A 24,745-nucleotide genomic window follows, 5' to 3' on the forward strand; every position below is an offset into this window, starting at 1 on the left:
TCCCTAGCCTCCATTTTAAAGAGCAGCCTCCAGGACGCACCACCAAGACAAATCCCACCAAAGTACTAAAAGCATGCACTTCTGTTGGGATAAAGATCTGGGTGTCACAGGCCTTGCAGCAGCTACTGTGGGGTCATGGGGAGTAAGCGCTGCTCTTCCTCTGTTGATGGCAGCGAGTTTCCTGCCTGCGGTGAGGATTTCAGCATTTAGTCAAGGGTTCCTAGTCCAGGCCTGCTCCCTCTGGACTACCTTCCCATCGGAGGTCCACCGATCCATCAACCTAAGGCAGGAGACTGAGAAGAGATATGATAGCCATCTTCAAATGTCTAAGGGGCATTTCGCATGGGAAATGGAGCAAGCTTGTATTCTTCCATTAGGGAAGGCAGGACTCGAACCAGTGGATTCACGTTCCAATCAAATCTTGACTAAACATCGGAAAGAACTTTCTGCTGGTAAGGGCTGTCCAACAGGGGAACGGTCTCCCTCGGGAGGTTGCGGTCTCTCCTTCGTGGAGGTTTTTAAGCAGAGGTTGGATGGCTGTCTGCCATGGATGCTTCCCTTGTGATTCCTGCGCTGCAGGGGTTGTACAGTACTGGATAGCCCTGGGGATCCCTTCCAACTCTACGATTCTATTAGGATCCCTTTCAGTGGCGTAGCGTGGGGGGTGCAGGGGGGGCGGCCGCACCCGGGCAACATCTGGGGGTTAGGGTTAGGGGGCGCAAATCCACGGGTTAGGGGGCGCAAATTACTTGCCTTGCCCCGGGTGCTGACAACCCACGCTACGCCACTGATCCCTTTTATAAAAGAGAGAACTTTCATGGCCCGGCCATTATTTATTTCGTCTTCTCCCAACGGGGCCACCAAGGATCAGAAAAGCTGAAGAAGAGACCCTTCCTCAGAGGAGGCGGGAGACCACCGGACCCGCCCGGGAGGGGAATCCGGCCGCCCTTCCCCGCAGAGGCTTCGCTTCGCCTTTTGCCAAGTGGCGCCGCGAGGGCTCTGCGTGGCTTCAGGCGGAGCCCCGGAGCCGCTTCCCGGCCGGGAGGGCAGGCTGCGCGCGGACCCCGCCGCTCTCGGGGCGCGACCCGGACCCGCCTGCCTTCCAACCCGGCGGAACCGGGGCGTCCCGGGCGAGGCTGTCCGGCGCAGCCCTCGCCCCTTCTCCCGGGCGCCCCCTCCCTCCTTTGTTCTCTGGGGCCCCGCCTCCCCCTCTCCCCCAGCTCGCCCATTGGCTCGCGCCGCCGCCACTCGGGTGGGGGCCCGCTTTGGCCCCGCTCCCCGGCCGCCGAGAGAGAGAGCGAGCGCGGGAGCGCGCGGGGCGGGCGGGCGTCTCCTTCCCTGCTTGGTCTGCAGCCGCCGCGGGACCCGGCGGGCGCCAGGTAAGGCGGGCGGGCGGGCGGAAGGGGGGGGGGTCGGCAGCGCCGCGCTGGGCTCCCGGGAGGCGGAGGAGGGAGCCCGGCGGCGCCCCGAGCGCGGAGACAAAAGGCGGCCTCGGGGAGCCCCGGCCGCTCCCTCCCTCCCTCCCTCCCTCGCTGGCTGCCAGGCCGAGGCGCGGGAGGCGAGGGCGCCGCGGCGGAGGCCAGCCCTGCCCGGCCGCTCGGAAGGAGGCGTCTCTCCGCCGGGCAGCCGCTGCCTGCGCGCTCCTCGCGGATGGCGGGGGCGGCAGATGCGGATGCACTTTGGGGAATTCCTGTCACGGGGAGCAGGGCAGACGCGGAGGGCGGCGGGGCGCGGTCCCCGGGGGAGCCCGGCCAGTCTCGTCCCACCACCCTGGAAAGGCTCTCGCGTAGCCTTTCGCTAATGGGAACTCCTCCAAATCCGGCCAAAGTTAGTTGTGAGTGGCAACCCCCGTTGGAGGCCGGGGAATGGGACTGAGCGAAGCCACGCAGAGTTAAGCGGATATCCTGTGCATACCTGCCTAGATGCAAGTCTGTGCATTCAGTTGGGCTTACTCCCAGGTAAAGGTGCCTAAGATGGCCCACTGTGTGTGTTAGGCTCCTGGTGACTTCTGGCAAGGAGACTGAAAAGTGCAGCCCCCAGTAAGTTGCTGGTGTCTCCCTCAAGGATCAAATGACTTTTGCATCTCTAAATAGGGACTTGCCTGGTGCTGAGGGGAGTTGCTTCCAGGTGACCAGGGATACATTTATTATTATTAGTTTGCACTTTCTTCTTCCTAAATTAGCCTGTCAGTATGCTGCAAATTGCTAACATACATATTTGTAAGCAGGTTAGTAAAAATCTTTGAGGTAGCAACTTTTGTGGACTTACTAGCAACGGGATGCTACCAAACACATTGTTACTAAAGCCTGATAAAAATCTGACCACCTGGCTAAAGGAATACTTTAGTTACACTGCAGAATGTGTCAGGTTAGTCCCAATTAATAAACTTGTGAGGATTAAGGAAAGCATATACTGTAACTGAATAATGGATATGAAAATAATTGCCATCCTTAAAAGTATATTAGAGTAAGAAATGTAGAGCAATTGTCATTCTTACAATTTATTTTTAATTCTTTGAGAAATTGTTTTAATTTCTACTCTCAAGTTTTCCATTTAAATATACAAAATTATAGCTCAGGAAAATATTACTAACAGAAAAATCTGTAGAAAAATATGCCTCAAACTGAGAGAAGGACATGATGAAGTAGAATGTCCCTAGATATATTTCACCCATATTTTATATTTCTAAAAGTTCAAACAGTGGTTCCACTTTCCACAGAATACACCTGGTTTCTTTCTTCACTTTAAATATTGGCGTGTAAGTGCCACTGTCAGCAGAGTATTCCATACTTAGATATTTTTCATATGCTTCCTTCTTAGATGCCATCTCTCTATAATTAACAGATTAGTTAATGGGTTCCTTCATCATACAGTTAAAAATATATTCCAGCAAACTGTATGAGGACATAATGATCTCTAGCTTCATTTATTTTTTATTGCATACAGTATTTCCAAAAGAAGGAAAATAAACTTTATTTTTGTGGACGGCACCAAAAAAAAAAAAATGCCATGCTTGAGCTTCATTTTTTATTTATTTGGCTCTGGGTTTCCTCCTTCACATTGGAAATTTTAGTTCTCCCATGTTAATTCAATAATTTTGTTCTCCATATAAGTATAAAAAATGACAGAAAAAGCATAACACATACTCTAATTCTGTTGAACCAATCATTAAGATTCAAAACTTTACATACTGTGACTCTGGTTCCCTAACCCCTTAATCCAACAACATATTTTAATTCTGATGATTTCCAGGAATGTGAGCCTGAGTACTGGGTAGCTGTAATGTTTGGCTTTAGCATCTTAAAAGGAAGTCAGTGTCTTAGCAGTCATAAGGAACTGTAGAAAAATGGAGACAGATTTTCAGGTTCAGCTCTGGTCCAGTCCAGGCCAAGACATATTTAAAAACAATTATGCTAAATTTGGGACCCATTTGCAAGAAAGTTATTTTTCCATTGAAGTGCAGTCCACTTAAGGACTACTTTGCTGAGATATTTTAGTAGCCAACCAGAGTACCCAAATGGGATTGATATCCTGTCCCCTCAACTCCCTGAGCTCTTGTAACCATAAGTGAAATCTGAAAGTTAATTGTAAGATTGTCCAATAGAAAGATGCCGGAAGAAGACACATTGCCACACAAACTTAAAATGATGGCCATCAGTCCTTGTTATTAACAATACAGGTCAAGTCCCCAAAGGTTTGACCCGAATCTGCAAATGTGCTCGCCATTGGCAATCATACTTTTTAATCTGGCAAGTGCTCCCAATCTGCTCTGGAACCTAGAGGACGGCAGGGTTTCTTCCCATCCTCTCACTGAACCCTAAAAACACTTGGAAAACAATGGATCATCTTTGTGCTTTCCAAGCGTCTCTGAACTCAGCACAAGCTCAAAGAGAAACTGCACCCTTATTTGGGCTCCAAAGAAAGGCAGAGGCTCTCCCTGACTCCCAGTGGCCCTCTTTTCTTCTGCAGGGTCCTGCAACTGGCAGCCCAGGGGGTGCATTCTGCCCCTGATCTCTTTTGATGCCTCTTGGTTGCCGCGTTCTTCCATCTCATCAGAGTCCCTTCCTACCAGTTTCCTGCTCCTTTTTCTGGTCTTTTCAAAATGTGTTTCCCCTCTTTCTGTGTGGTTGGAGAAGGGACAGAATTTTACTTGACTAAAATATAATTTATGCTTGGTTTTATTTTATTTATTCCTGGTTGTATGGTTTAGGGGACAGCTGTGTTTTCCCCAGATGACTGAAAACAAATTGGTAGCCTTCTGTGATTTGTGCATCTGTATAGAAATTACTTTCATGTACTTTGTTAGAACCGTAGCTATATTTGTCTGCTTTAAAAATATATATTTAAAAATCCTCTGTATACTTAATTTAAGACCAATCCTATTATATTTGGTAGGGCTTGCTTTTGAGAAGAATTGAAAATTTTAATTTGAGGTAGTCTTTCTGAAAATTTTCGGGGGGTTTTTTTATACCAAATTAAATAATTCCATCATTAATCTGCTCTGCATCTCCTCCTGTATGAGGCATTGCCTCAAGAATGACCAATTGTCATCTTTATTCCAGATTCAAGTTCAGTTCTCCACGTTCCCATATAGGTTTGCAACTTAAAAAATCATTGTGAAAGTTTTCCAACATTTTATTGCCAGTCTCTTAATATTTGCATGTAATTTCGTTTGATTTACACATTTTTGCAAATATAATGCATTTTGATATGCTATTTTAACTAATATATGTGTATCCTTGTGCACATTTTTATATGCATCATTTGGACGGAGAACAGCATCACAAAATTTGGAGAAGTGAAGATTTAGAAGGCTAGCAGTCTTTGGGTTTACATATTAGGCAGGTTAGCATTAAGATCCGAACTGAATTTCTCAATAGGTTAGTTGGGTATGACCCATTATCTTTTCCTTTAGGCAGAGGATTGAGGAGAGGACCAGCAACTAAGAGCTGCAGAACAGGGGGATCAAAGAAGAAAAGTGTTTTAGTTCAGCAATTTCCTATAAATTGGAGATGACTAATATTCTTGGAGTGAGGGCCAAATTTGTCCTTGGCCAACTCTCCAGGGACCTCATGCTAGTGGTGGGGCTTTGCAAAAGTGGGTGTGGTCATCATGCAAACTCACACATGCGCTTTAGGATGTGCAACCACGGGCAGACAAGCACAAAAGGCTCCCACCCATCTCTCTAATCGATCTCATGACCAGAGTAGAGGCAATTTACATCCCTATCAGTGTGCTGGGCTCTATCTCTGCTCACCCAAATATCTATTTTAGTTCTTCATTCTTTATTTTGCCTGTGCCACCAAAATCTGTAGGGTCTGAGGGACAGGAAAAAAATATTGGGGAGTTCAGATCAGGACCCAAACTGGGGTTAGCCTCCCCTTCTCTAAATTATTTAATTCCCTAACCTGCAGGTAAAACTCGATAACTTCTCTGTTTGACTTTGATTTGACCTGGCTGTTTTGGTAAGCAAAATTTGACTTTGATTTAAACTGTAACTTGCTAATATCTGGAAAAGGGTGTATGACCATCTTATTGATAACATTGCTACCACCAGGGGAATTTGGGAATGCAACCTTATCTGTCTATTCAAATTAATGTCATTAACTCTTATGTCCACAATATATTTTGAAGACGCATTTGGAAGCAACAAGATTCCAAGGTCTGAAAACAATAAACGAGTTAATGACAAATATGCTAAATATTGCTTAATCTAAGGGAGATAATATATTTTCCTGCTTTTAAATAACTTTACATGGAATATTGCCTTTCAAAGATGTTTTGGGACTGAAGTATGGAGCACGGTGGACCCAAAATTTGTTTTTTTGAGGTCTGCTGCAGTTAGGTCTTCGTACATAGGAAGTGGTGTTGAGGACTGAAGTAGGCTTTTGGACAATGACCTCCTGAGTGTGTAGCACATTTGCTTCAATACTGGTTGTAGTTGCATTTCATAAGGTGGCAGTTGTTTGTTAACCAAGTAGTTCTCTTTGAAGCTACTTGCGAAACCCACATTCAACAATTGGATCTTAGAGAATGAAAGCTACTCCCAGATGATTTGAGGGCTGATGATGATAATAGAGCTAGGAAATGAATGAAGCACAGATTAAAAGGAGGATGTGGAATGAATTATAACCTGCACTTTTTTTTGCTGGTGTTGCCTTTTAAAATCAACTCTTATTTTAGAATCTTGAACGTATGATTTACATCTAGTTCCTTGACAGATGCTTGCACAGCCGTTAACTTCCAGACTATGTGAACCACCCTGGGACCTCTGAGTATAGAGCACTATAATAATAATAATAAGATGTCAGTGACCTCTTTGGAAGGAATGCAGAAGATGGTACGGGTTGGCAGTCATTCTTATCATTGTGATATGGTTGGCCGGTTTACTCACTGTGAAAGAATGGTCATGGCCTTGACAAAAAGAATCATAGAACAGTAGGGACCCTGAGGATCTTCTAGTCCAAGCCTCTGATATGCAGCTGTTCCATATGGGAATAGAACCTGCAACTCTGGTGTTATTGCCACCATGCTCTAACCAACTGAGCTATGCAATTTTCTTAGTGTCCCCTTTCTCTGGAATGGACAATTCATCTGCATGAGTAGGGGCTTGGACCTGTGCACCGCAAGGTGTGTTTATATGTGTGTGTGCGGTTTTTGGGAAATGAATAGGTAGAAGAACATAAGAGCAGCCTGCTGGATCAGGGCAGTGGCTAGCCAGATGCCTGTGGGAAACCCGCAGGCAGGATTTGAGCACCAGAACAGTCTCCCTTCCTGTGGTTTCCAGCAACTGGGGTTCAGAAGCAGGCAGAGAGAGACAGTTTTGTAGGGTGCCACTTTAGAGCAGTGTTTCACAACTTGGGTTTCTAGCCGGTTTTGGACTACAACTCCCATCATCCCTAGCCAGCAAGACCAGTGGTCAGGGATGATGGGGACTGTAGTCTGAAAACAGTTGGGGACCCAAGGTTGGGAAACACTGCTTTAGAGCAGCCTGCCATAGCTGCTCTCTAGGAGCTGGATTGATTCTCTCTGCTTATAGGACCACTTTGCTTATACAGTATATTTGTAAATTAAAGAAATATTGTAAGAATGCCCTAAATCCCCAGCATAGGTGCTGACTCCTAGGGGCCAAAGCAGTTTCGGCCCCCATAATATTTTTTGGGGGGAGTGGGCCCCTCAGTATTCAAAGGATGTGTCTGGTGCTTCTGATCATCTGGATGAACTGGTGTGTCTGATCTTCAGTGCTTTCTCATTCAAAGGAATTTTAACCTTGTTGTGCTGTCTTGGAACACCTCACCACTTGGAAATATGTGTGCTATGTACTAATATGATGGCTGACAACAAGCAGGTGAGGATAATGGTGCACTATTTTGTTAATGGTGTGCTCTCTCTAGGGAAAGATTTGTCAGCAACTCTTGCCAAAATCATTCTTACCTTGAGAATGTGTTACTTTGATAAGTTTGGAACATGCAAAGAGGAATTGATCGCAATTGTTGCCCATAAAATCAGACTAAAATTTTCTGATGTGTTTCCTGCCAAGGTGAGCCTTTGGTTGGTTGTTTTGGTCTGCCATGCTTTCCCCTGGATTCTGTGGTTATAAAAAAGTAAATGAAACTGGAGTCATACCAAGGGGGAGCCTAGCAGGCTGGTGCTGAGTAACTGCATCTCCCTGAAAAAGCTGCCACCTTGATCTGGGGGCCAGTTCACACTTAAATGTAAGCAGTTGGGCCCTTCCCCAAACATAGGTGTGTTTTGGGAAACACTGGCATCTTCCCTCTTAAGGTGGTAGACCCGTCAATTGACTGGTGAAATGCTGACAAATGACTTGGTTATTTGGCTGTTGTCCATTGTGTACATGACAGCTTAACTTTTTATTTATTGTGAATAGCACTAGAAAGAACGATATTTGCACATTTTTGTTGTGGTGGAGATGGGGTGTGTATGCTCGTTTTGATCACTTCTGGCAAACTGATGCCTGATGTAATGTTTCTTTTAGAGACTTGTAGTCTCTCTAAGCTACGCCCCTCTGCACTTGGCATATAGCTGCTCAACTTTCTCCAATTAGGTGTGGTTCTTGTGTTTTGGAGTGTTAAGTCAAAGAAACTCCTGGCATCTGAACTTCATTTGTGGAGAAGTAGTGCAGAAAAGGAACAAAGAGGTATAATGGCATATGGCATTTCAAACAATTTGCATAATTGTAAACACTTTGCCTATGTTCTGCTGGATTACTTGGCTAATAAGATCCAACATACTGTCTTTTGAAAACTTGGAACTGTGGTATCGAAAGACACCTAAAAAAGTGATGTGAACAGAATTATGTTTTACTCTGGTTACCGTGTCAACTTCAAACTTACGTATGTTGTTTACAATTAAAAGATTGAAAGCATAAGATAAAAGAATACAACATGGAAGTTGAATCACAACAGAATAAAACCAGCAATAGTGTAATGTGAATTATCTCTGAGCATTGATATACACACTGAAACTTATTTATGACTTAGTTCTCTCTTGGAAGTTCAAATACCTAATCCATACCCTCCCTCGTGTTAATGGAGGATGGGGTGGGGAGAGGATTATGAAATATACTGTAATGTGATATCTGAAGCAAGACCTCTGTAAGATTTGCCTCTACCAGTCATTTGTGTGTGTCTCAGCTGTTTTCTACAGACAGTTGGCAGCTGCACACTCAGACAGACAGGCCATGCCAAGTCCCATAGTGACCATTTTCAGCCATATGTTGATGAAGGCTTGATAGCGTTGATGGTAATGGGGAGACTTAATGAAGGATTTTCCCTTTTCCTCCTTTGCCAAGAAACATGCCGCCCCCCCCAGCAAAAGAAACCTTTCAGTTATACTTCTAGTGGTGGGTTTTGACTTGGTTGTACAAAATATAAAATCATTTAAATATTTAAGAGGTAACTCAAATGTGTAATTCTTTGTGGAGGGCTAAAGATGAAAACAAATGAAAAGTGCTATTAGGAATTGCAGGTTCACAAAATGAAATGGCAAATAAAGTCTTCTGGCTTTTTATTTGCAAAGGATTCTGTTGGTGCAGAAGTAACTGAAATCACATAAAAGAAATGTGTGTTTGTTTGCAGGGTTTAATAATTCAGTGTGGTGGTGTTTTAAGGAAGACAGATGGCAGCAATAGCTTCTTAATTCTGACATGAGCCTTATTAATTTTCAAGTGAGCAACAGAAGCAGCTGGCAAGATGAGAAAACCCATCCCCGTTGTAGTGTGGTTAGTGGCTGTCATGCCTGAGCCGGAGGACTCAGCTGGGTGCAGCCCTGATGGCCAACGAATGAGAGTCTCAGTGTGTAGGACAAACATTCCTCCTGCCTTTGAGATGGTATGGGGATCGGCATATCAGCGTATTTATCCATATTTTGTTTGCACTTAACATTTAATATGCAGCAGATATGTAGAGCTGCTCATAATGTGTGTCTCATAATTGGAAATGCATGCTCCATCTTCTCTTAAGGTAGGAATTGTCTTGGTGGAAGAGACCAGAGCTCCTCCTCCTCACTTAGCGTTCTGCTTCCAACACAGCCAGCCAGATTTCTCTGGGAGCTCACAACCAGGGGGGACTGGCTCCTTCTCCATGAACATTGGGAGGGAGGTTATTGGTTTGTTTTGTTCATTCTGTATTTTTATGCTGTGAACCACTCTAAGATATTCAGATAATGGGCATAAAAAATGAAATATAAACATTTCTAATTCCTTTAAAAGCAATCTAGGCTTGTGGCCATGATTAATAGTTATCCAGGTGTTTGTACACTTACATCTAAGTGTTCATATACAAAATTTTGTTTCTGAGAACATCTGAACCAGCCAACCGAATTAATCTTTACATTCTTTTTTTATAGTCTTGTTGAAAGTTAGGCTTGTTCATTATGGGAGGGCTGCCCCCATTTGTGTCTCTGCCCTCACTGTATCCTTTTTTTTATACTTTTCATAGAAGAAATGTGCTGCCAGATCAAGGGTGAGGATGAATATAGACCACCTGGGAATTGACCTTCCCCTGAGATCTCTCAGTTGTGCTGCTTTCCCCTAGGCAACATAACAACATCTTCAGTAACAGTATCTAATTATACCTTGCTTCTCAGAAAGTTACCTGGTTATCTTTATGGATAGCCTTAAAGAAAGGGTGATGTAGTTTGATAAATAAATCTAGCAGTTGATTTTTCCATGGCATCAGAAATTTTATGGTCAATAAATCTGTTTTGCTTTTTCCTAGAAAACAGACAATATTAACTCTGTGCTATACTGTCAGTACATGAAAGATTTGTTCTAATCTATTAAGGCTCCCTGCATTCCATCGCCTGGATCATCTTAGCTGCTCTGCTTCTTTCTTTCTGTGCCTTTGCATATGAAGGGCAGGTTCAAATGTTACTAGAAAGCTCAAAGCTCTTCCTCATGGTGCCTCAGACATCTAAAAGCTGTTTACATCACACATTTCCCCAAATATGTGTAGTGTCCTGTTTCACCATCATCATCTGGCAGTGTAGGGCACTTTATACCCATCCCATCCCTTGGCTTCCACATGTTAATGTTTGTAGATGAGCATCAATAAAGGGAAGAATGTGCTCTAGTCTAAAGAGGGAGTAGGTAATGCTTGAACTGGCTTTGCTGCAAACTGTTTATCCCTCTGTCCAAGGGAGGAGCACTTCCTGAATCTTCAAAGATCACTCATTTTCCTGACAGTAGGCTAGAGGCCAGAAGTAAGGTAAAGGTAAAGGGACCCCTGACCATTAGGGCCAGTCATGACCGACTCTGGGGTTGCGGCGCTCATCTCACTTTATTGGCCGAGGGAGCCGGCATTTGTCCGCAGACAGTTTTTCCCGGGTCATGTGGCCAGCATGACTAAGCCACTTCTGGTGAACCAGAGCAGCGCACGCAAACGCCGTTTACCTTCCCGCTGGAGTGGTACCTATTTATCTACTTGCACTTTGACGTGCTTTCAAACTGCTTGGTTGGCAGGAGCAGGGACCGAGCAATGGGAGCTCACCCCGTCGTGTGGATTCGAACCGCCGACCTTCTGATCGGCAGGTCCTAGGCCCTGTGGGTTAACCCACAGCGCCACCCGTGTCTCATAGAGGCCAGAAGTATGTTGTGCCAAATAAACAGACTGTCAGTGAAGGTGGACTATAAATGCAGAAATGTGAAAAATGGCATCAAGCGAAGGGTTAGATGAAATTGGTTTGGGTGGTGGATTTACCAGTTGGCCATCTTACCCCTATCCATAGAAGTGTGCTTTCCCTTCAGTTGCCTGTCACTGGAGTGCCTTGGTATAAATACCATTCCTACCTAAGGGGGAACTGTTGTTCAAATGGTCTCAAACAGCAATAGACGGGAAGCTGCTATGTACAATTTAAACCACTACCAGCAGCTTCCTTTTACAGTTCTGCTAGGCTGCCTGTTCTAAATGTCATTTTTACGCTTATTTTCATTATACGAAATTGTGTTTTTTTTTTGTTTTGTTTCAGCCATGGAAGAATTAATAGTTGAACTACAGCTGTTTCTTCAGCTTCTGGACCATGAATACTTAACAACCACAGTCAGGGAGAAGAAGGCAGCTTTGAGTAACATTCTTCTGAGGATACAATCATCAAAAGGTTAATGCCAGGTTTATGTTATTAGCATATGGTGTGGGGTGAGGTAAGACTGTGTTTAACCCAGAGCACTAGGAAAACAAAACCTCACCCAGTTCCCCCCTCCTCATCTTGTTGCAGTCTGGCTTACAGGTTCTGCACCCGAGTAGAACAGCATTTCCAAGTGGCCATTCTTGCAGGGGTGAACCTTCTGGTGGTTCCCTCACTGCGAGAAGTGAAGTTACAGGGAACCAGGCAGAGGGCCTTCTCGGTAGTGGCACCCGCCCTGTGGAACGCCCTCCCATCAGATGTCAAGGCAATAAACAACTATTCTTTTTAAGGAGTGGTGGTGTCACAGGGCATGGAGAGTGGAGGGTTGACCACTTACTTTCTGACCCTTCTAAAACTGCCACCCCATGGCATTTTGTCTTGAAAACAGCCATTGGTTTCAGTTAAAGGCTGTTTTCAAGGGAGGAGGGGATCTTTGCACTGGATAGGCCACAACACTCACTAGTGCCCCATTCCCAGAGGAAAGATTTGCACCATTCTCTTCATGCCTCAAGTGGGGGCAAGAGTGCCTTCCCATTCTTTTCTTTGCAGCTTCAAGGATGTTCCCTCATGATAAACTTTAGTGGCTTCTTAAAGTAAGGATTCTTAACTCCCCTCTTGTTTTTATTTTCATTTAGCAAGTCACTGCCCTTGTAATGTGTTATTCCTTCTCTCCCACCCCATGTCCTATGTGTAAGCTTTGAGTTGATGCCATGGTAAGCGTCACCAACTCCATTAATTAATATCAATATTACATAGTCTTTTCCCCATCCTCACATTAGATTTTGAAATAAAAGAAAATGCACAGAAACAAGAGGTTACCAGTAACTTACCTGCTCCTCCCCAGATGCCTCTGCCAGAGATTCCTCAGCAATGGCTGGTGAGTATATTCTAAGTGTTTGCTAATGAAGAGATCTTTCTCAATTTTTTTAAAATAGTACAGCTTTGGAATTCGTTTACCTATTTATTTATTTGAAGGTATAACCTGCTCCCTCATATCTATTTAAAGTGTGAAAGCAGCATATCCAGTAGGATGATTTGCCATACCTTCCTTGCCATACCTTCTACTTGTAGAGCAATTTGACTTTCACTTTGAGCTAATACTTAACAGATTATCCACCAGGTCTTCCTGTTCATACTTAAATATCATTGAAACAAATTTGCTTATTGACTCTTCCCAGTGTTTCATTTTCAATGAAGATACTACACCAAATTTTCACCCAATTTTAATTGATTTCCATATTTGATGCCTGCCAATTAATATTTTGCGATATTGGATAGCTGACATGTTAATCAGTCTCAGTTGTTTTCATACTTCTATCTTCAGGGAATAATTGCTCTACTGACATATGCCAAGGAATTTATCTGTGTTCTCCACAGAATCCCTGAACATTGTATAAGATGCTGCAGTGTGTTCTTGGGTCTTGTACTCACTTGGGTCTTGTAACGCCAGACATTCCTGTGGTTCACACTGCAGACCAAGGGCACAAGCTGTCTTTAATCTACTCCTCCAAAGAACTCAGGGTGCCCTGGGACATAGTGTGAAAATCCCTGTTACAATGTAAATCACTATATTTTATGGCTTGAATGCAATAGAAGTTAATATTAGACAGTATTTGACAGCTAGTGTATAATTGTATTTAACGTAAGTATTTGATAGACTATTTTTGTTAATATTTAGTTGTTATTTTAGTATTTTGACTGTTGATAATTGATTTATTTAGGAGAATTAAAAACAAATACAAAAATACCACTAATTTCCCATTTTTGACACAATGAACAACTAAATAGTGCATCTTCTTAGCACATTATGCATAAAAATCAGCTTCACAAATGGAAATAAAATTCTACATTGTAAAACATAGCAAACTCCCAAACGAAAAATCCGTTAAGAACTAGAAAATAGAATATTACAGATGAAAAGTGTAATTTCCACATTTTAAACAACAGGATCAACAATTGGGCAAAAGACAAATCAAGTTTCTCTTCCCATCCACATATGCAAAAACAGTCACAATCCAATTGCATTCCCAGCCCCCTATACAACAAAAACATAATTACTGCTAAAATACATCACATTCTGTTCCACCCAAGCACATTCTATACATGAACAACACATTCACACTAATGAAACTCAAAAACACCCTAAACTAATATGCTCATAATTACTATTCTAGGACACTGTCAGATCACACTCTTGACACTATTCCCACAGCTCAGCTTCCCATCCTCAAACAACAACATACTCGCATGCCTACTCTGTGAGACCCAGAGAAACCTGGACAAACGCTGACATACGAGCAATAATCCATAAACATCCCATGAACAAAGCCTTCATACCAAGCACTTGCCCTCTCCATCTCTCTCTCACTCTGCAGGGGCAGGTGATTCTGGAGGTTATAGAAACTACTTCCTCCAACTTTCTCACAAACCATTCAGTGACGCTGCACCATCTTCCTCACACTACACCAAGAAAAACAATTCTGTAAACATGATGCCTCATATAAATACCCCTCCCTTCCTCCCATCATCTCTCACCTACAGGACCAAAGCTATCCTAATATCAGGCTGCCTGCATTCTCCACCTTAAAGAAAAAGCACATTCTAGCCCACTAATAATGTTTATATGCTGCCAGAGAAATATCTGTTCAATCCTATAACTAATAGTGAAATTCTTCCAGGTGTGGCTGCTTGGAGTCCTAAAGAGAATTAATCCACACCACATATTGTTTCAGGTCCCACTTGCTTTCTTCCAATTCCCAGCATGAGTAATTTTTACTTGTATTTGTTCATTCTACCACAGCTGTTATAATAGCAACATGATAATGTTTAGGGATCTCCATCCCTTCTTCTAATGACTTTCTCAACTCAGTGATTTTATTATTCCCAATCAGTCTCTTCAACTTGGTTCAACCTGCATTTTTATGGAAAGCATCTGACTCATCTAGGCACATTTTGCTGTGGACTATCTTTGTAAATGCTGCCACATCTTAGCCCTAGGCCCATGTGATATTTTAACTGTTGGGCAAGTACTTTGATAATTTTATTCTTGAATATTTAACATCTCTGTCTTTCCATTTAGAATCACAAACATTTGTGTTATTGTTTTAAATGACTACCCGTTGCTTGGTTTTGCTTGATTTACGTTGCAACCAGCAGATTTGCTGAATTTGTCAGGCCATGCCATCCTTTGGTCCTGAGTGCCTTGTGTGGGACTAAGTCCTTTCTGGTAGGTCCCCAAACCAGGGGGTGAATGATGCCAGCCCTGGAGGTGGCATAGTCTGGGCCCTTTTATTTCCCTCCCATTGCTTTCTATAGAAGGCAACTAGTTAAAGTGGGGGAAAGGAAAAGGGTGGAGGGACACAAGAGCACTCCTCCACCCTGTTGACAAGACCAGCAGGTCATTCAAGTATATTTGGTTCTCTGTCCTTCTTTAAGATAACAGCCTTGCAGTAGCCAATAAATTCTCCACTGATGCAGAGTCCATCATAATCACTCTCTCTACTTTGTTACACATCGTCTTGATGTGGAAGACTTTTGGGCGCAGTCCTGTGCTGCTAAGTAATTGGTAGAACACTCGGATCACATTTCCCTAACTTAGAAGAAAAGGCAGCTTAGCAAAAGCTGCGTTTGGACGTTTAAATTTCCATTTAGGATTCCTAAAGAAGTTGCAAGATCTGAACATAATATAAAAACAACAACCACAACACCTTGATGTTTTCTTTTGGTCATTCAATGTGCTTCACTTTTGTGGAGCTGCCCTTGGGTCTGGTTCAGAAGCTCTAGGTGGTGCAGGATGCCGCGGCCAGATTGATGATGGGAGATTCTGGTTGAGAAGAACATGTGACTGTGTTGTTAAAACAGCTGCATTCGCTGTCCCATCTGCTAATGAGCCACGTTTAAGGTTCTTGCATTGATTTACAAAGCCCTGAACAACTTGGGGCCAGGATACCTCAGGGACCGCCTGGACCCTTATATTCCAGCTCAGCCACTGAGATCATCTGCAAGAGAGTTTTTGGTCATTCCCAGAGCTGGTGAGGCTTGTTTGACAACAATGAGAAATTGAGCTTTAAGTGTCATCGGCCTAGTCCTGAGAAACACCCTACCAACAGAGAGTCAGGGGGTGGCTTCTGTGCCAACTTCTAAATGCCTGCTGAAAAGTTTTCTGTTGTGCGAGGCCTATGTAGGCAATTGGGAGTACACCCCCCACAATGGTCTATTGATGCTTGGTTTTTGGTTTTTTGCTTTTAACTTGCTTTTAACTTTTTATTCTTTTATTGCCTGCTTTTATGTTTTTATATTGTTGTAAACCGCTGCAATAATAGTTTTTTGATAGTGGTATATTAATATAATATAATATAATATAATATAATATAATATAATATAATATAATATAATATAATATAATATAATATAATATAATATAATATAATAATAACAAAAATAAACTTTCTTCCCCCATTTAGCCACCAGATAATGGTCCACCACCATTACCTTCCTCATCCCTTCCTGAAGGTTACTATGAGGAAGCAGTACCGCTCAGTCCAGGAAAGGCTCCAGAATACATCACATCCAGTAAGTAAAAGATACACAACTGAGTAAAGTCAACTGCAAACAGGAAAAAAATGCAGACAATATATATTATATCTGCACAAAACTGATAAACCTGTTTTAGCTAAACTAGATTCCATTTCATTTGTTGGTAGGATTGAGAAGGTAAATGTTGAGACACTTGATCAGTATTCTAGGTTACCTACCAAGAATTATTTTTGCTCACTGTATGCTACTCAAGCATTCAAGACTGTCTTGCACTTTTCAAATAATGATCCGCTTGACCTTTTTACCAAGCAATTCTAACTATAGGAAGCCAGCAGAATCTACTCTGGGTAATTTAAACTGGCATAAATGAAGCTAGCATAAGTTACCCTTATTTCCAAACTCCATTGAGGAACAAGGCTACTGCCAGCTGAGCTGGCCTGAGTCTGGCAGAGAGAAAACAAGCCTTTATAATAGAGTTTGACTTTCACCACCTTTTTTGACAGTGTAGCTTCCATAGGATTATAGAGTTGGAAGGGATCCTGAGGGTCCACTAGTCCAATCCCTTACCAGGATCTTAGGTCACATGACCAAGCTGAAGGGGGTTTGGAATAGGTGCAAGTCGCCCATGTGTTATCCCACCCAGCCACACTCCTTTTTACACTGGCCTCAGTTCAGCCAGCTTTGGCTGAGCTGGGATAGGAGACTTCCCCTGCTGTGCCTCTGGCTAAGCCAGGATAAGGGCTCCGCGAGAAAACATACTTATCATCCTAGTGGATCTTGGGTTTGAATTGTGCTGTCACTATATCTGTGGCTTCAGTGTTAGAAACAGAATGTCTTTGAGCACAATTTCTGGGGATTCTGAGCAAGAGAGGGCTTCCCGTAGATATCTGGTTGGCTCACTTAAGAATCTTGAATTGAAGTCATTGTGGGACTGCACAAACTGATTAAATATTTGCCCTTTCATGGGCATATAAAACTTATTTTATGTATAAGGAGGCAGGCCTGGGATTTGGGTGTCTTTCAGATCAGCATTTTCCTTCTCACATTATGAGGAGGTGTAGTTAATGAGAGAGGGCTGGACAACAAGACCCTTAAACATTTGAACCAACTTCCCAAACAAAAACGTTTAGGATTCTGCATTTCTTCCTTTGTTTCATAGTTATTGTGGCTTTGGTTATTATTTGTAAGCTAACTTTGATAGTGAAAATGTAAATGTGATACTTCTATAAAAAGTTACTCAGTAGAGTTGCGTCTATTGATCTTTTAATCTACTGATATTACTTAAGAAAATGTTTTGATAGACATGAAATCATTCTGAGCAGACTGTTTTGTTCCAAATGTTGCTTTTTTGGGATGTGCTGTTTGGTTAAGTTTATTTTAATAGAACTCCCCACCCCACCACTTTTTCCCTAAGATTACGATTCTGATGCTATGAGCAGCTCTTACGAGTCTTATGATGAAGAGGATGAGGATGGGAAAGGGAAGAAAATGAGACACCAGTGGCCTTCTGAAGAAGCATCGATGGACCTTGTTAAGGATGCTAAAATCTGTGCCTTCCTTTTAAGAAAGAAGCGATTTGGGCAGTGGACTAAACTGCTTTGTGTGATCAAAGAAAACAAACTACTGGTGACTAAAATTTATGGTTTTTGTGATAATGCCAGTTATAGTGTATTGAAGCCTGGGAAAACTATCCATGAGGCTGTGAGCCACCTGCCTGAGTGTGCTGGCTGACTTGCTGCTGCCATTAGCCTGGTGAAAATACAACCAGCAGGACAACCCACTTATCACAAAATCTCACAGCAGCAAAATTTATTGCCATAGGTAAAAGCTTTGTGGATCAGAGTACTAGAATTCAGCTGGGGCTTCTGTTTCATTACTAGTTTTTCTGACAACAAATTTTATTGCTATTTTAGGAACCATGACATGGTCTCAATATAGTTGTGTTAATGTTGATGCTGTTTATCTTTGATTAGTGGAAAGATGAAGCAAAAAAATTTTTTTAGCTTTAGATTGGAACTGCTTTTTGCACACAATGAAGCTTTGTCCTAATATCATTCTTAATTGTGTGTTTAGTGCTATAAGAGTTCCAAGGACCAACAGCCTCAGATGGAACTTTTGCTGAGTGGCTGCAGTATTACATACATTCCCAAAGATAGTAAAAAGAAGAAGCATGAGCTGAAAATCACACACCAGGGGCAAGATGCTTTAGTGCTTGCTGTACAGAGCAAGGAGCAGGCAGATCAATGGCTGAAGGTACGTACTGCAACTTTAACCAGTCCCGTTTCCTATAGTGATCTTGGTGCCATAAAAGTGTGTTTAAGAATGTGAGTAAACTTGAAGATCTGTTGGAAGTGTGAAGTGTTGGCACTATTCCATTACTCGTGGCCTTGGGGCATGCAGCAGCGTTGGCCCATGGTGTGGTGCAGGTGGGTCTACATTGCTCTCCCAGCTTCCCAACACCATGTTTTGGCTGCTGCTTACTGAGAGGGTGAGGTGCAGGTAGCACAGCATGGTTCCTCACACTGTGGCAGGAGAGTCAAACTGGCTCTGCCGCTGCGCATCACACTGAGCATCATGCCATGCCCCTTGGTAAGTAAGTAGCAGCCACACATGGTGTTGGGGAGTTGGGAGAGCAGTGCAGCTCCACCCCTTGCATCCTGCCAGCTGCTACTGGTGGAATGATAATTCAGCCCACGAGTATCCTTAACCCATACATAAACATTGTATGAGATGGCTTAGTGTGGTGTTGTTGTTGTTGCTGCTGTTGTCCTCCTCTGAGGATTCAATCAACTGGTGATGTGACCTAGTACTCATTCATCTTTTAATCTGCTCCTGCCTTCTCAAATTTTCACTCCCAGCTTCTACTTTTGGTTGTTTTACTTTTTCTGTTCATATGTTTGGTTATTTAAAAAAGTGTAATTATTCAGGTGTCACCAACAATCCGAAGTAGTTGAAATGTAAATAGCCCTACTTTTAGCTAAAGTTAGTCCTGATTCAGTTCACTTAAAAGTCACCAGATTTCACTTCTCTTGTTCCATTGGGACTTTGTTCCAAACAATTGCAGCTTGGCTGATGACTGCACATTGTAGAATGTTAGGGCTATCTTTTTGCATGCGGAAAGTATTATTTCTCTAAAAAGCTAAGGCAAAAAGTGTTACATTTGTATTTATGATTCTGTAGTAGCCACTTAAAATTTTCCTGCCTTAGGGGGGCTCTGAAACGTCCATATTTTGAAATCCAACTGCATGCTGACAAAGCACAATAGAAAGGCAGGTGATTAATTTTGGCAGAAAGTTGTCCTTGACCTCAGAAACGGAATGAGCTCAATGCTGCTACTCTTATCAAGGCACTTTTGCCGCATAGTAAGCAGTTGCCTGTAATTGCTAAAGTTCAGTTTTTCATATACTTCCACCTCCTTTGCAGTGTTGAAGCCTAAATTAGTTTCAGAAGGACTCTCAGGCAAAGTAACTTTTCTCCAGTGGCTCTTGAAATTTATTAAAGTAGTTTATGAAGTATTATTTCCCATTTGCTTTTACATGCTGTTTCGTATGCAAATTGGCATTCTGATTCATGCCCGTTTTCACAAGGAAGCAGCTACCTTGTAAGGACTGAAGGGCTATTTTCACACTGCCTGTTCTGCTTCAGAGACAAGATACACTGGCTAGAGTGGAAGCCGGTCTCTCACATGCAGCCGTCTCTCATTCTAACTCCACTCCTTTCTTGCAAATGAGCTATTTTGCAATACAGGAACCTTCCCAGAATTGGACATCTTCATTAAATGCTTTATAAAATGAAATGCTTTCATTAAATGCTTGGTGGCAAATGGCAGTGTGAATACAGTCACATCTTTCCCCTGCTTGCCCTATCGTAGGGTGTACTGTATATCTCCTTTAAAGTTTTGTGTTTGAAGCAGCAGGTTCCCCACTAACTCTCCACACAGCTGGCTGGTGCAGCCCCTTGTTCTTTGCCTCAGGTCTGTCGTGTCTTGTGCCGTCTTGTCCTGTCTGGAATCCTCCTTTGATGGGATCTCCTCCTATGTGTCCATGCTCCTTTTCAAGTTGGGAGTCCTCTTTTGAATAAGTGTGTTTTGGAGCTGTCCTGGTAGCGGTAAGCTTCAGAGACCCTTTGATCTATTCTGGAGCCTTCCTACTATGTCTGCCCTCTGTTCTGCCTTGTAGCCTGAGCTCAGCTCCTGCTCCCGACTTCTTGCCCTGCCTGCATGACGGCACCTTTTCGGTTCTAACTGTAAATGCTTCTTCTGAGTTCCCTTTGTGTGAGCCTAGGTCCTGTGCCTACTTGTTTGTGCTGGATTCTTGCATAACACCTTTCCCAGATCCGTAAAAAACCTTCCCCTTGCATGTTACTTGAACTCTGATTTTCATCAGGTTATAAAGTCTACTTCCTTGGTCTAAACCAGAAAAGGGTTGGAGGGAAGTCTCTTTCACAACATTGATTTGTAGTATTTGTCCCTTGCCTTTTGATCTCAAAAACGGAATTGTTAGTTAAAATTTCTGATACAGGATCCCCTCCCTCTTTTGTCTCTCTGTGCCCAATTACCTGATAAGAACTTAGCCTAAGTGCTGATCTTGGTCTCTGAGCTCTATTTGGCTTTCTGAACTATATTGTCTGACTTCCTCTGGTTGCTTAAACTATTGGTAACAGGTTCTTGACACAGAGTGTGCCTCAATATGGAAAGCTACTACTGTACCATAAACATCAGTATGCCTACCTACCTTCCTACTTTTTCCCCTGTGTCTTTCAATTCTCGTTTGATGGGCTATCTATCTATCTATCTTCTCTGGAGCACTAGGAAGGTTCAGATGGATCAGGCAGGTTTGTTTGCTTTCCCTACTCTATGGCCTGCTTATTTGTGGGGAATTTAAGATAATCTTCTTTTTAAAAATATATTATTTCATTTCCTTTGCCTTTCTCCTTTAATCTCTGAGGTAGGTCTTCCTAAGTATAAGTAGGTGAGGCACATGGTGTTGTTTCATTCCAATACTTGAGGATGGATTATGTAGCCAAGAATCCCAAAAACGGTTGCAGATTTCTAATAGTTGTCTTGTCAAAGCACTTTTAAGTGACTTCATTCTAAGTGTTTTTGTACATTGTTCAGTAGTAATAAGGGGAAATGTTTAATCCTATGTAACATGAAATAAAATAAATCTTGTTCTTCAGATTTTACTTTTGGATAAAATTGGTCAAGTCTTGTTATTTAACATACCCACTGCATAATATACACCAAAATTCTTCTTTAGTCATCTGCCGCATATTGTGAAATAATCAACCATATATCTATTCCGATAAAATTCCTGGGGAAAACTTTGCACCTTTTACTTTTCAGTAGCTGTTCTGAATTTTTTGTGTGTGTGGGAATAATTTATCATCATGGTTTTCCCCCATGGCTGGGGGAATAATTTATCATCATGGTTTTCCAATGGTTTCATCAGTGAAAGCATTTCAGCTTGCCCAGCAGAATGATCTCCCCTCTCCCCCTGCACAGGCTGTTCAGGGAGGGTCTCCAGACCCCTCAGAGGTCATTGGGGGGAGAGGAATATACATGGGGGAGGAGAGGAATGTCTCATTCTGCTAGCATTCTGCATCTGCTTAGTTGAATCTGGTCCAAAGTGCTTTAAAATATTTGCTTAGACATAATCATAATCCCATGTGTGATCATAAGTAAACAGATTATATTGATTTCAGAAATAACAAGCATAAGTCATTTTGGTTATAGTGTAAAATCTCAACATTTTATTTACCGTATTTTTCGCTCCATAAGGCGCACCTAGTCTTTTTTTTTGGGGGGGGGGAATCAAGAAAAAAAATCTTATTTCCCCCCCAGCCCCAAAGAGCAGTGGACAGGCTGCGCTTCTTCCAGAGCTTCTGGGGCTGTCAGGGGAAGCCCGGGTCCCCCCCTCCCAGCCCCAAAGAGCAAAGAAGCCAAGACAGCGAGTGGGATGCTGCAGGATCTCTTCTGCCGTTTTATAATTTTCAGTTTATTGATGATTTCATTGTTTTTAATTTGTTGATTTGTGCTTGAAGAGCATGGTTAAATCAAATAAAATTGCCACTGCAGTGGGATTGAGGGTGTGCAGGTCTCTACCCACAACCCACCAAAGCTTCCTTTGTAGCGATCTCTTTTGGATGGAAAGAGCTGTCTTGATGACTGTGAGGACTCTGGATCCCTTCCTGCTGTAGTGGTGAAATAAGGCTTTTGAGAAAATGCATGACTGCACAGATACAGCTCCATAATCACTGCCAAGTTATTTCTTGTGTCCTCTCTTTGACTTCCATTATTGTGTGTGGCCAAAACTAATTGACTCTGTGGGATGAGCAGATGCTGAAAATATGAGCAATTTTGTCCGGGTCATGAAAGAGGCAGCAGCAGAAGTGCAGCTTTTTTGTGTAAATACAGTACATTTGCAGTAAAGGGAAGTACATCCATTTGAATTTTTTTGAATACTTCCAAATCTGTTTTAGAATTCACATTTTTGGATAAAAATGCTTAACACTTTGTCCAACAAATCAGCCTTCCTACCAATTTTTTAAAAAGAGGACGCTTTGAAAAGAATTATTAACTAGTCTTGTGGGGGTGCCTGTGATACAGAAGAAAAAGTTGTTAAGTATAGTGGTGTTGCTGAAAAATCCCTCAAGATATATTCTAGAGTGGGAGAACAGAAAATCTGTATCCCATCTGGCTATAATGCCAAAATAAGTAGGAAGATATGGCTGGCACTAGAGGAAAAAAAGAACTCATTCTATTGTGATGTTGAGAAGGAGGTTTCATGCAAGGACATGTCTCCATTCCAGCCTCGGCTTCTGTTGCTGTCAGGAATGACTGGTGAAAACAGAAGTGGGAGCGAAAATTTCCCATGTATTCTTGTTTGTCTCACACCCAGAACTGAAATCAATCAAGTGAATACTATCTGTATTTACTGTTGCTGCTGCTGTTTTCATTCCACAAATGATATGTGATGGATTGCCCCCCCTCCCACATGCATCTCTGGGTTATTTGTGGGGCCTTCCTGGTGTTTTTGCATAAGTATAATGTCTGCTTTTATTTTAAATGCATCTCTGGGTTATTTGTGGGGCATAGGAATTTGTTCATTTTTTTCTCTCCAAAATATAGTCCGGCCCCCCACAAGGTCTGAGGGACAGTGGACCGGCCCCCTGCTGAAAAAAGTTGCTGACCCCTGGCGTGGAATAATGCAATGACAACATAAATTACATAATTTACACTTGCTATAAAATTGTTTCGATATGGTACATGATGCTTGAAAAAATAATAGCATCAATGGAAATTTAGAAAATTATGAAGGGTCAGACAACTGTTGTAAGCTGTTTCTATAAATGGTGGTTGTGCAGCAAGGCTAAGAAGCGAGATGGGTTGAGCAATCCTAAGCCCTGGTCCTGAGCAGCAAGGCTGAGTTAAAGGTCGACCCCATACCTGAAGTCTTGTTGGCTTGTTCCAGCCAGGGCAAAAGTGGCATTTGTGTGTGCATTTCAACATTTTTTCATGCACCTCTCAGGGGAATGGACTATATTGGGATCCATGGCTGTCCCTACTGCTGCATTTGCTGTTTTGAGGCTCCTACATTGGATAACTTGTTATTTAATGTGTCTGACACAGTATTATTTGCCTCAGGGCTCAGTCCTGTTATGTTGGTTTGCAGGGCCCTTTTATGCAAGCCTTTTTCTGTCTCAGATTTGGGTTTAGCTATTATGGAAGTTGAAACCTTCCACCTCTTTACATTGTGGCTCCTCCAAGACATGCATAAAGAAGCTGACTAAACATAATGAGAAGTATAAAAAGATGGCATCCTTGAGAAGTATCAGAATTCATATTTTCATGATATTTATGATATTTTCAAGATAGCAGCTAACTACAATCACAATCTCTTATATGTTCTCCTCCCCTCCAGTACAATATCTTCAGTTTCAAGAAAAAATGGCTCTTTTCTTTTTGCATTTCTTTGAAGGTAATTAAGGGAGTTTGCAGCAACTATATTGGAGCTACAGATTCAGATGGACCTTCATCTAATTCTCCTGTGCACAAGACTGAACTGGAAAAGGTAATTGTACAATAAGACTACTGGAAAATGCAGTGTATGAGTGTTGCACCATGAAATATGGGTAGTTAACCTTTTCTAAGAATAATGGTTTGGTTGAGAGTCTCTTCATATATGTCACTATCTCAAATAAGGATTTCTACATTTTTAAGTAATACATTTTTGCTAGTTGTGTGCTAATCATTTCAGGCACACAGACTTGCAAAACAAGCCCCCTTCCCCGTGCCTGTTTTGAAAAAATTGGAAGATTGCTGTCCTTTTAGTTTTCTTGTTAATTACCTTTCATTTTTGGTTTCCTGATCTGCCTGATCTTTAAAGTCAAACATGGTAGACAAATGATACCCTCCAGTTTCAGGGCATGAAGCCCAGGGAACCATTGGAGACATACCATACTTTTCCATGGATAAGACGAGGTTTTCCCCTTTTAAAATCATGCTAAAAAGTGGGCATCGTCTTATACATGGGTAGTGCATAGGGTGGACGTTGGATTGGTTGCT

At 42.4% G+C, this 24,745-nt stretch overlaps 1 protein-coding gene across 5 annotated transcripts in view; it reads left to right on the forward strand.

Moving 5' to 3' along the window:
• Positions 1–1,278: 1,278 nt before the first annotated feature.
• Positions 1,279–24,745, forward strand: part of AFAP1 (actin filament associated protein 1) — a 45,888-nt gene continuing 22,421 nt past the window's right edge. For 3 of the 5 annotated variants that reach the window (XM_082234304.1, XM_082234303.1, XM_082234305.1), the window contains exons 1-7: positions 1,279–1,379; positions 11,488–11,616; positions 12,423–12,520; positions 16,107–16,215; positions 17,594–17,805; positions 18,253–18,432; positions 24,159–24,251. In XM_082234304.1, coding sequence (XP_082090430.1) covers positions 11,490–11,616; positions 12,423–12,520; positions 16,107–16,215; positions 17,594–17,805; positions 18,253–18,432; positions 24,159–24,251 — 819 coding nt within the window. In that variant the 5' untranslated portion in view covers positions 1,279–1,379; positions 11,488–11,489. Of the gene's footprint in view, positions 1,380–1,921; positions 2,040–11,487; positions 11,617–12,422; positions 12,521–16,106; positions 16,216–17,593; positions 17,806–18,252; positions 18,433–24,158; positions 24,252–24,745 lie in introns of those variants that run through there. The other 2 variants (XM_082234306.1, XM_082234302.1) reach the window with 2 other exon arrangements.

This window comes from Podarcis vaucheri (assembly GCF_965113315.1).
Source record: "Podarcis vaucheri genome assembly, chromosome: 8".
Classification (NCBI taxonomy): domain Eukaryota; kingdom Metazoa; phylum Chordata; class Lepidosauria; order Squamata; family Lacertidae; genus Podarcis; species Podarcis vaucheri.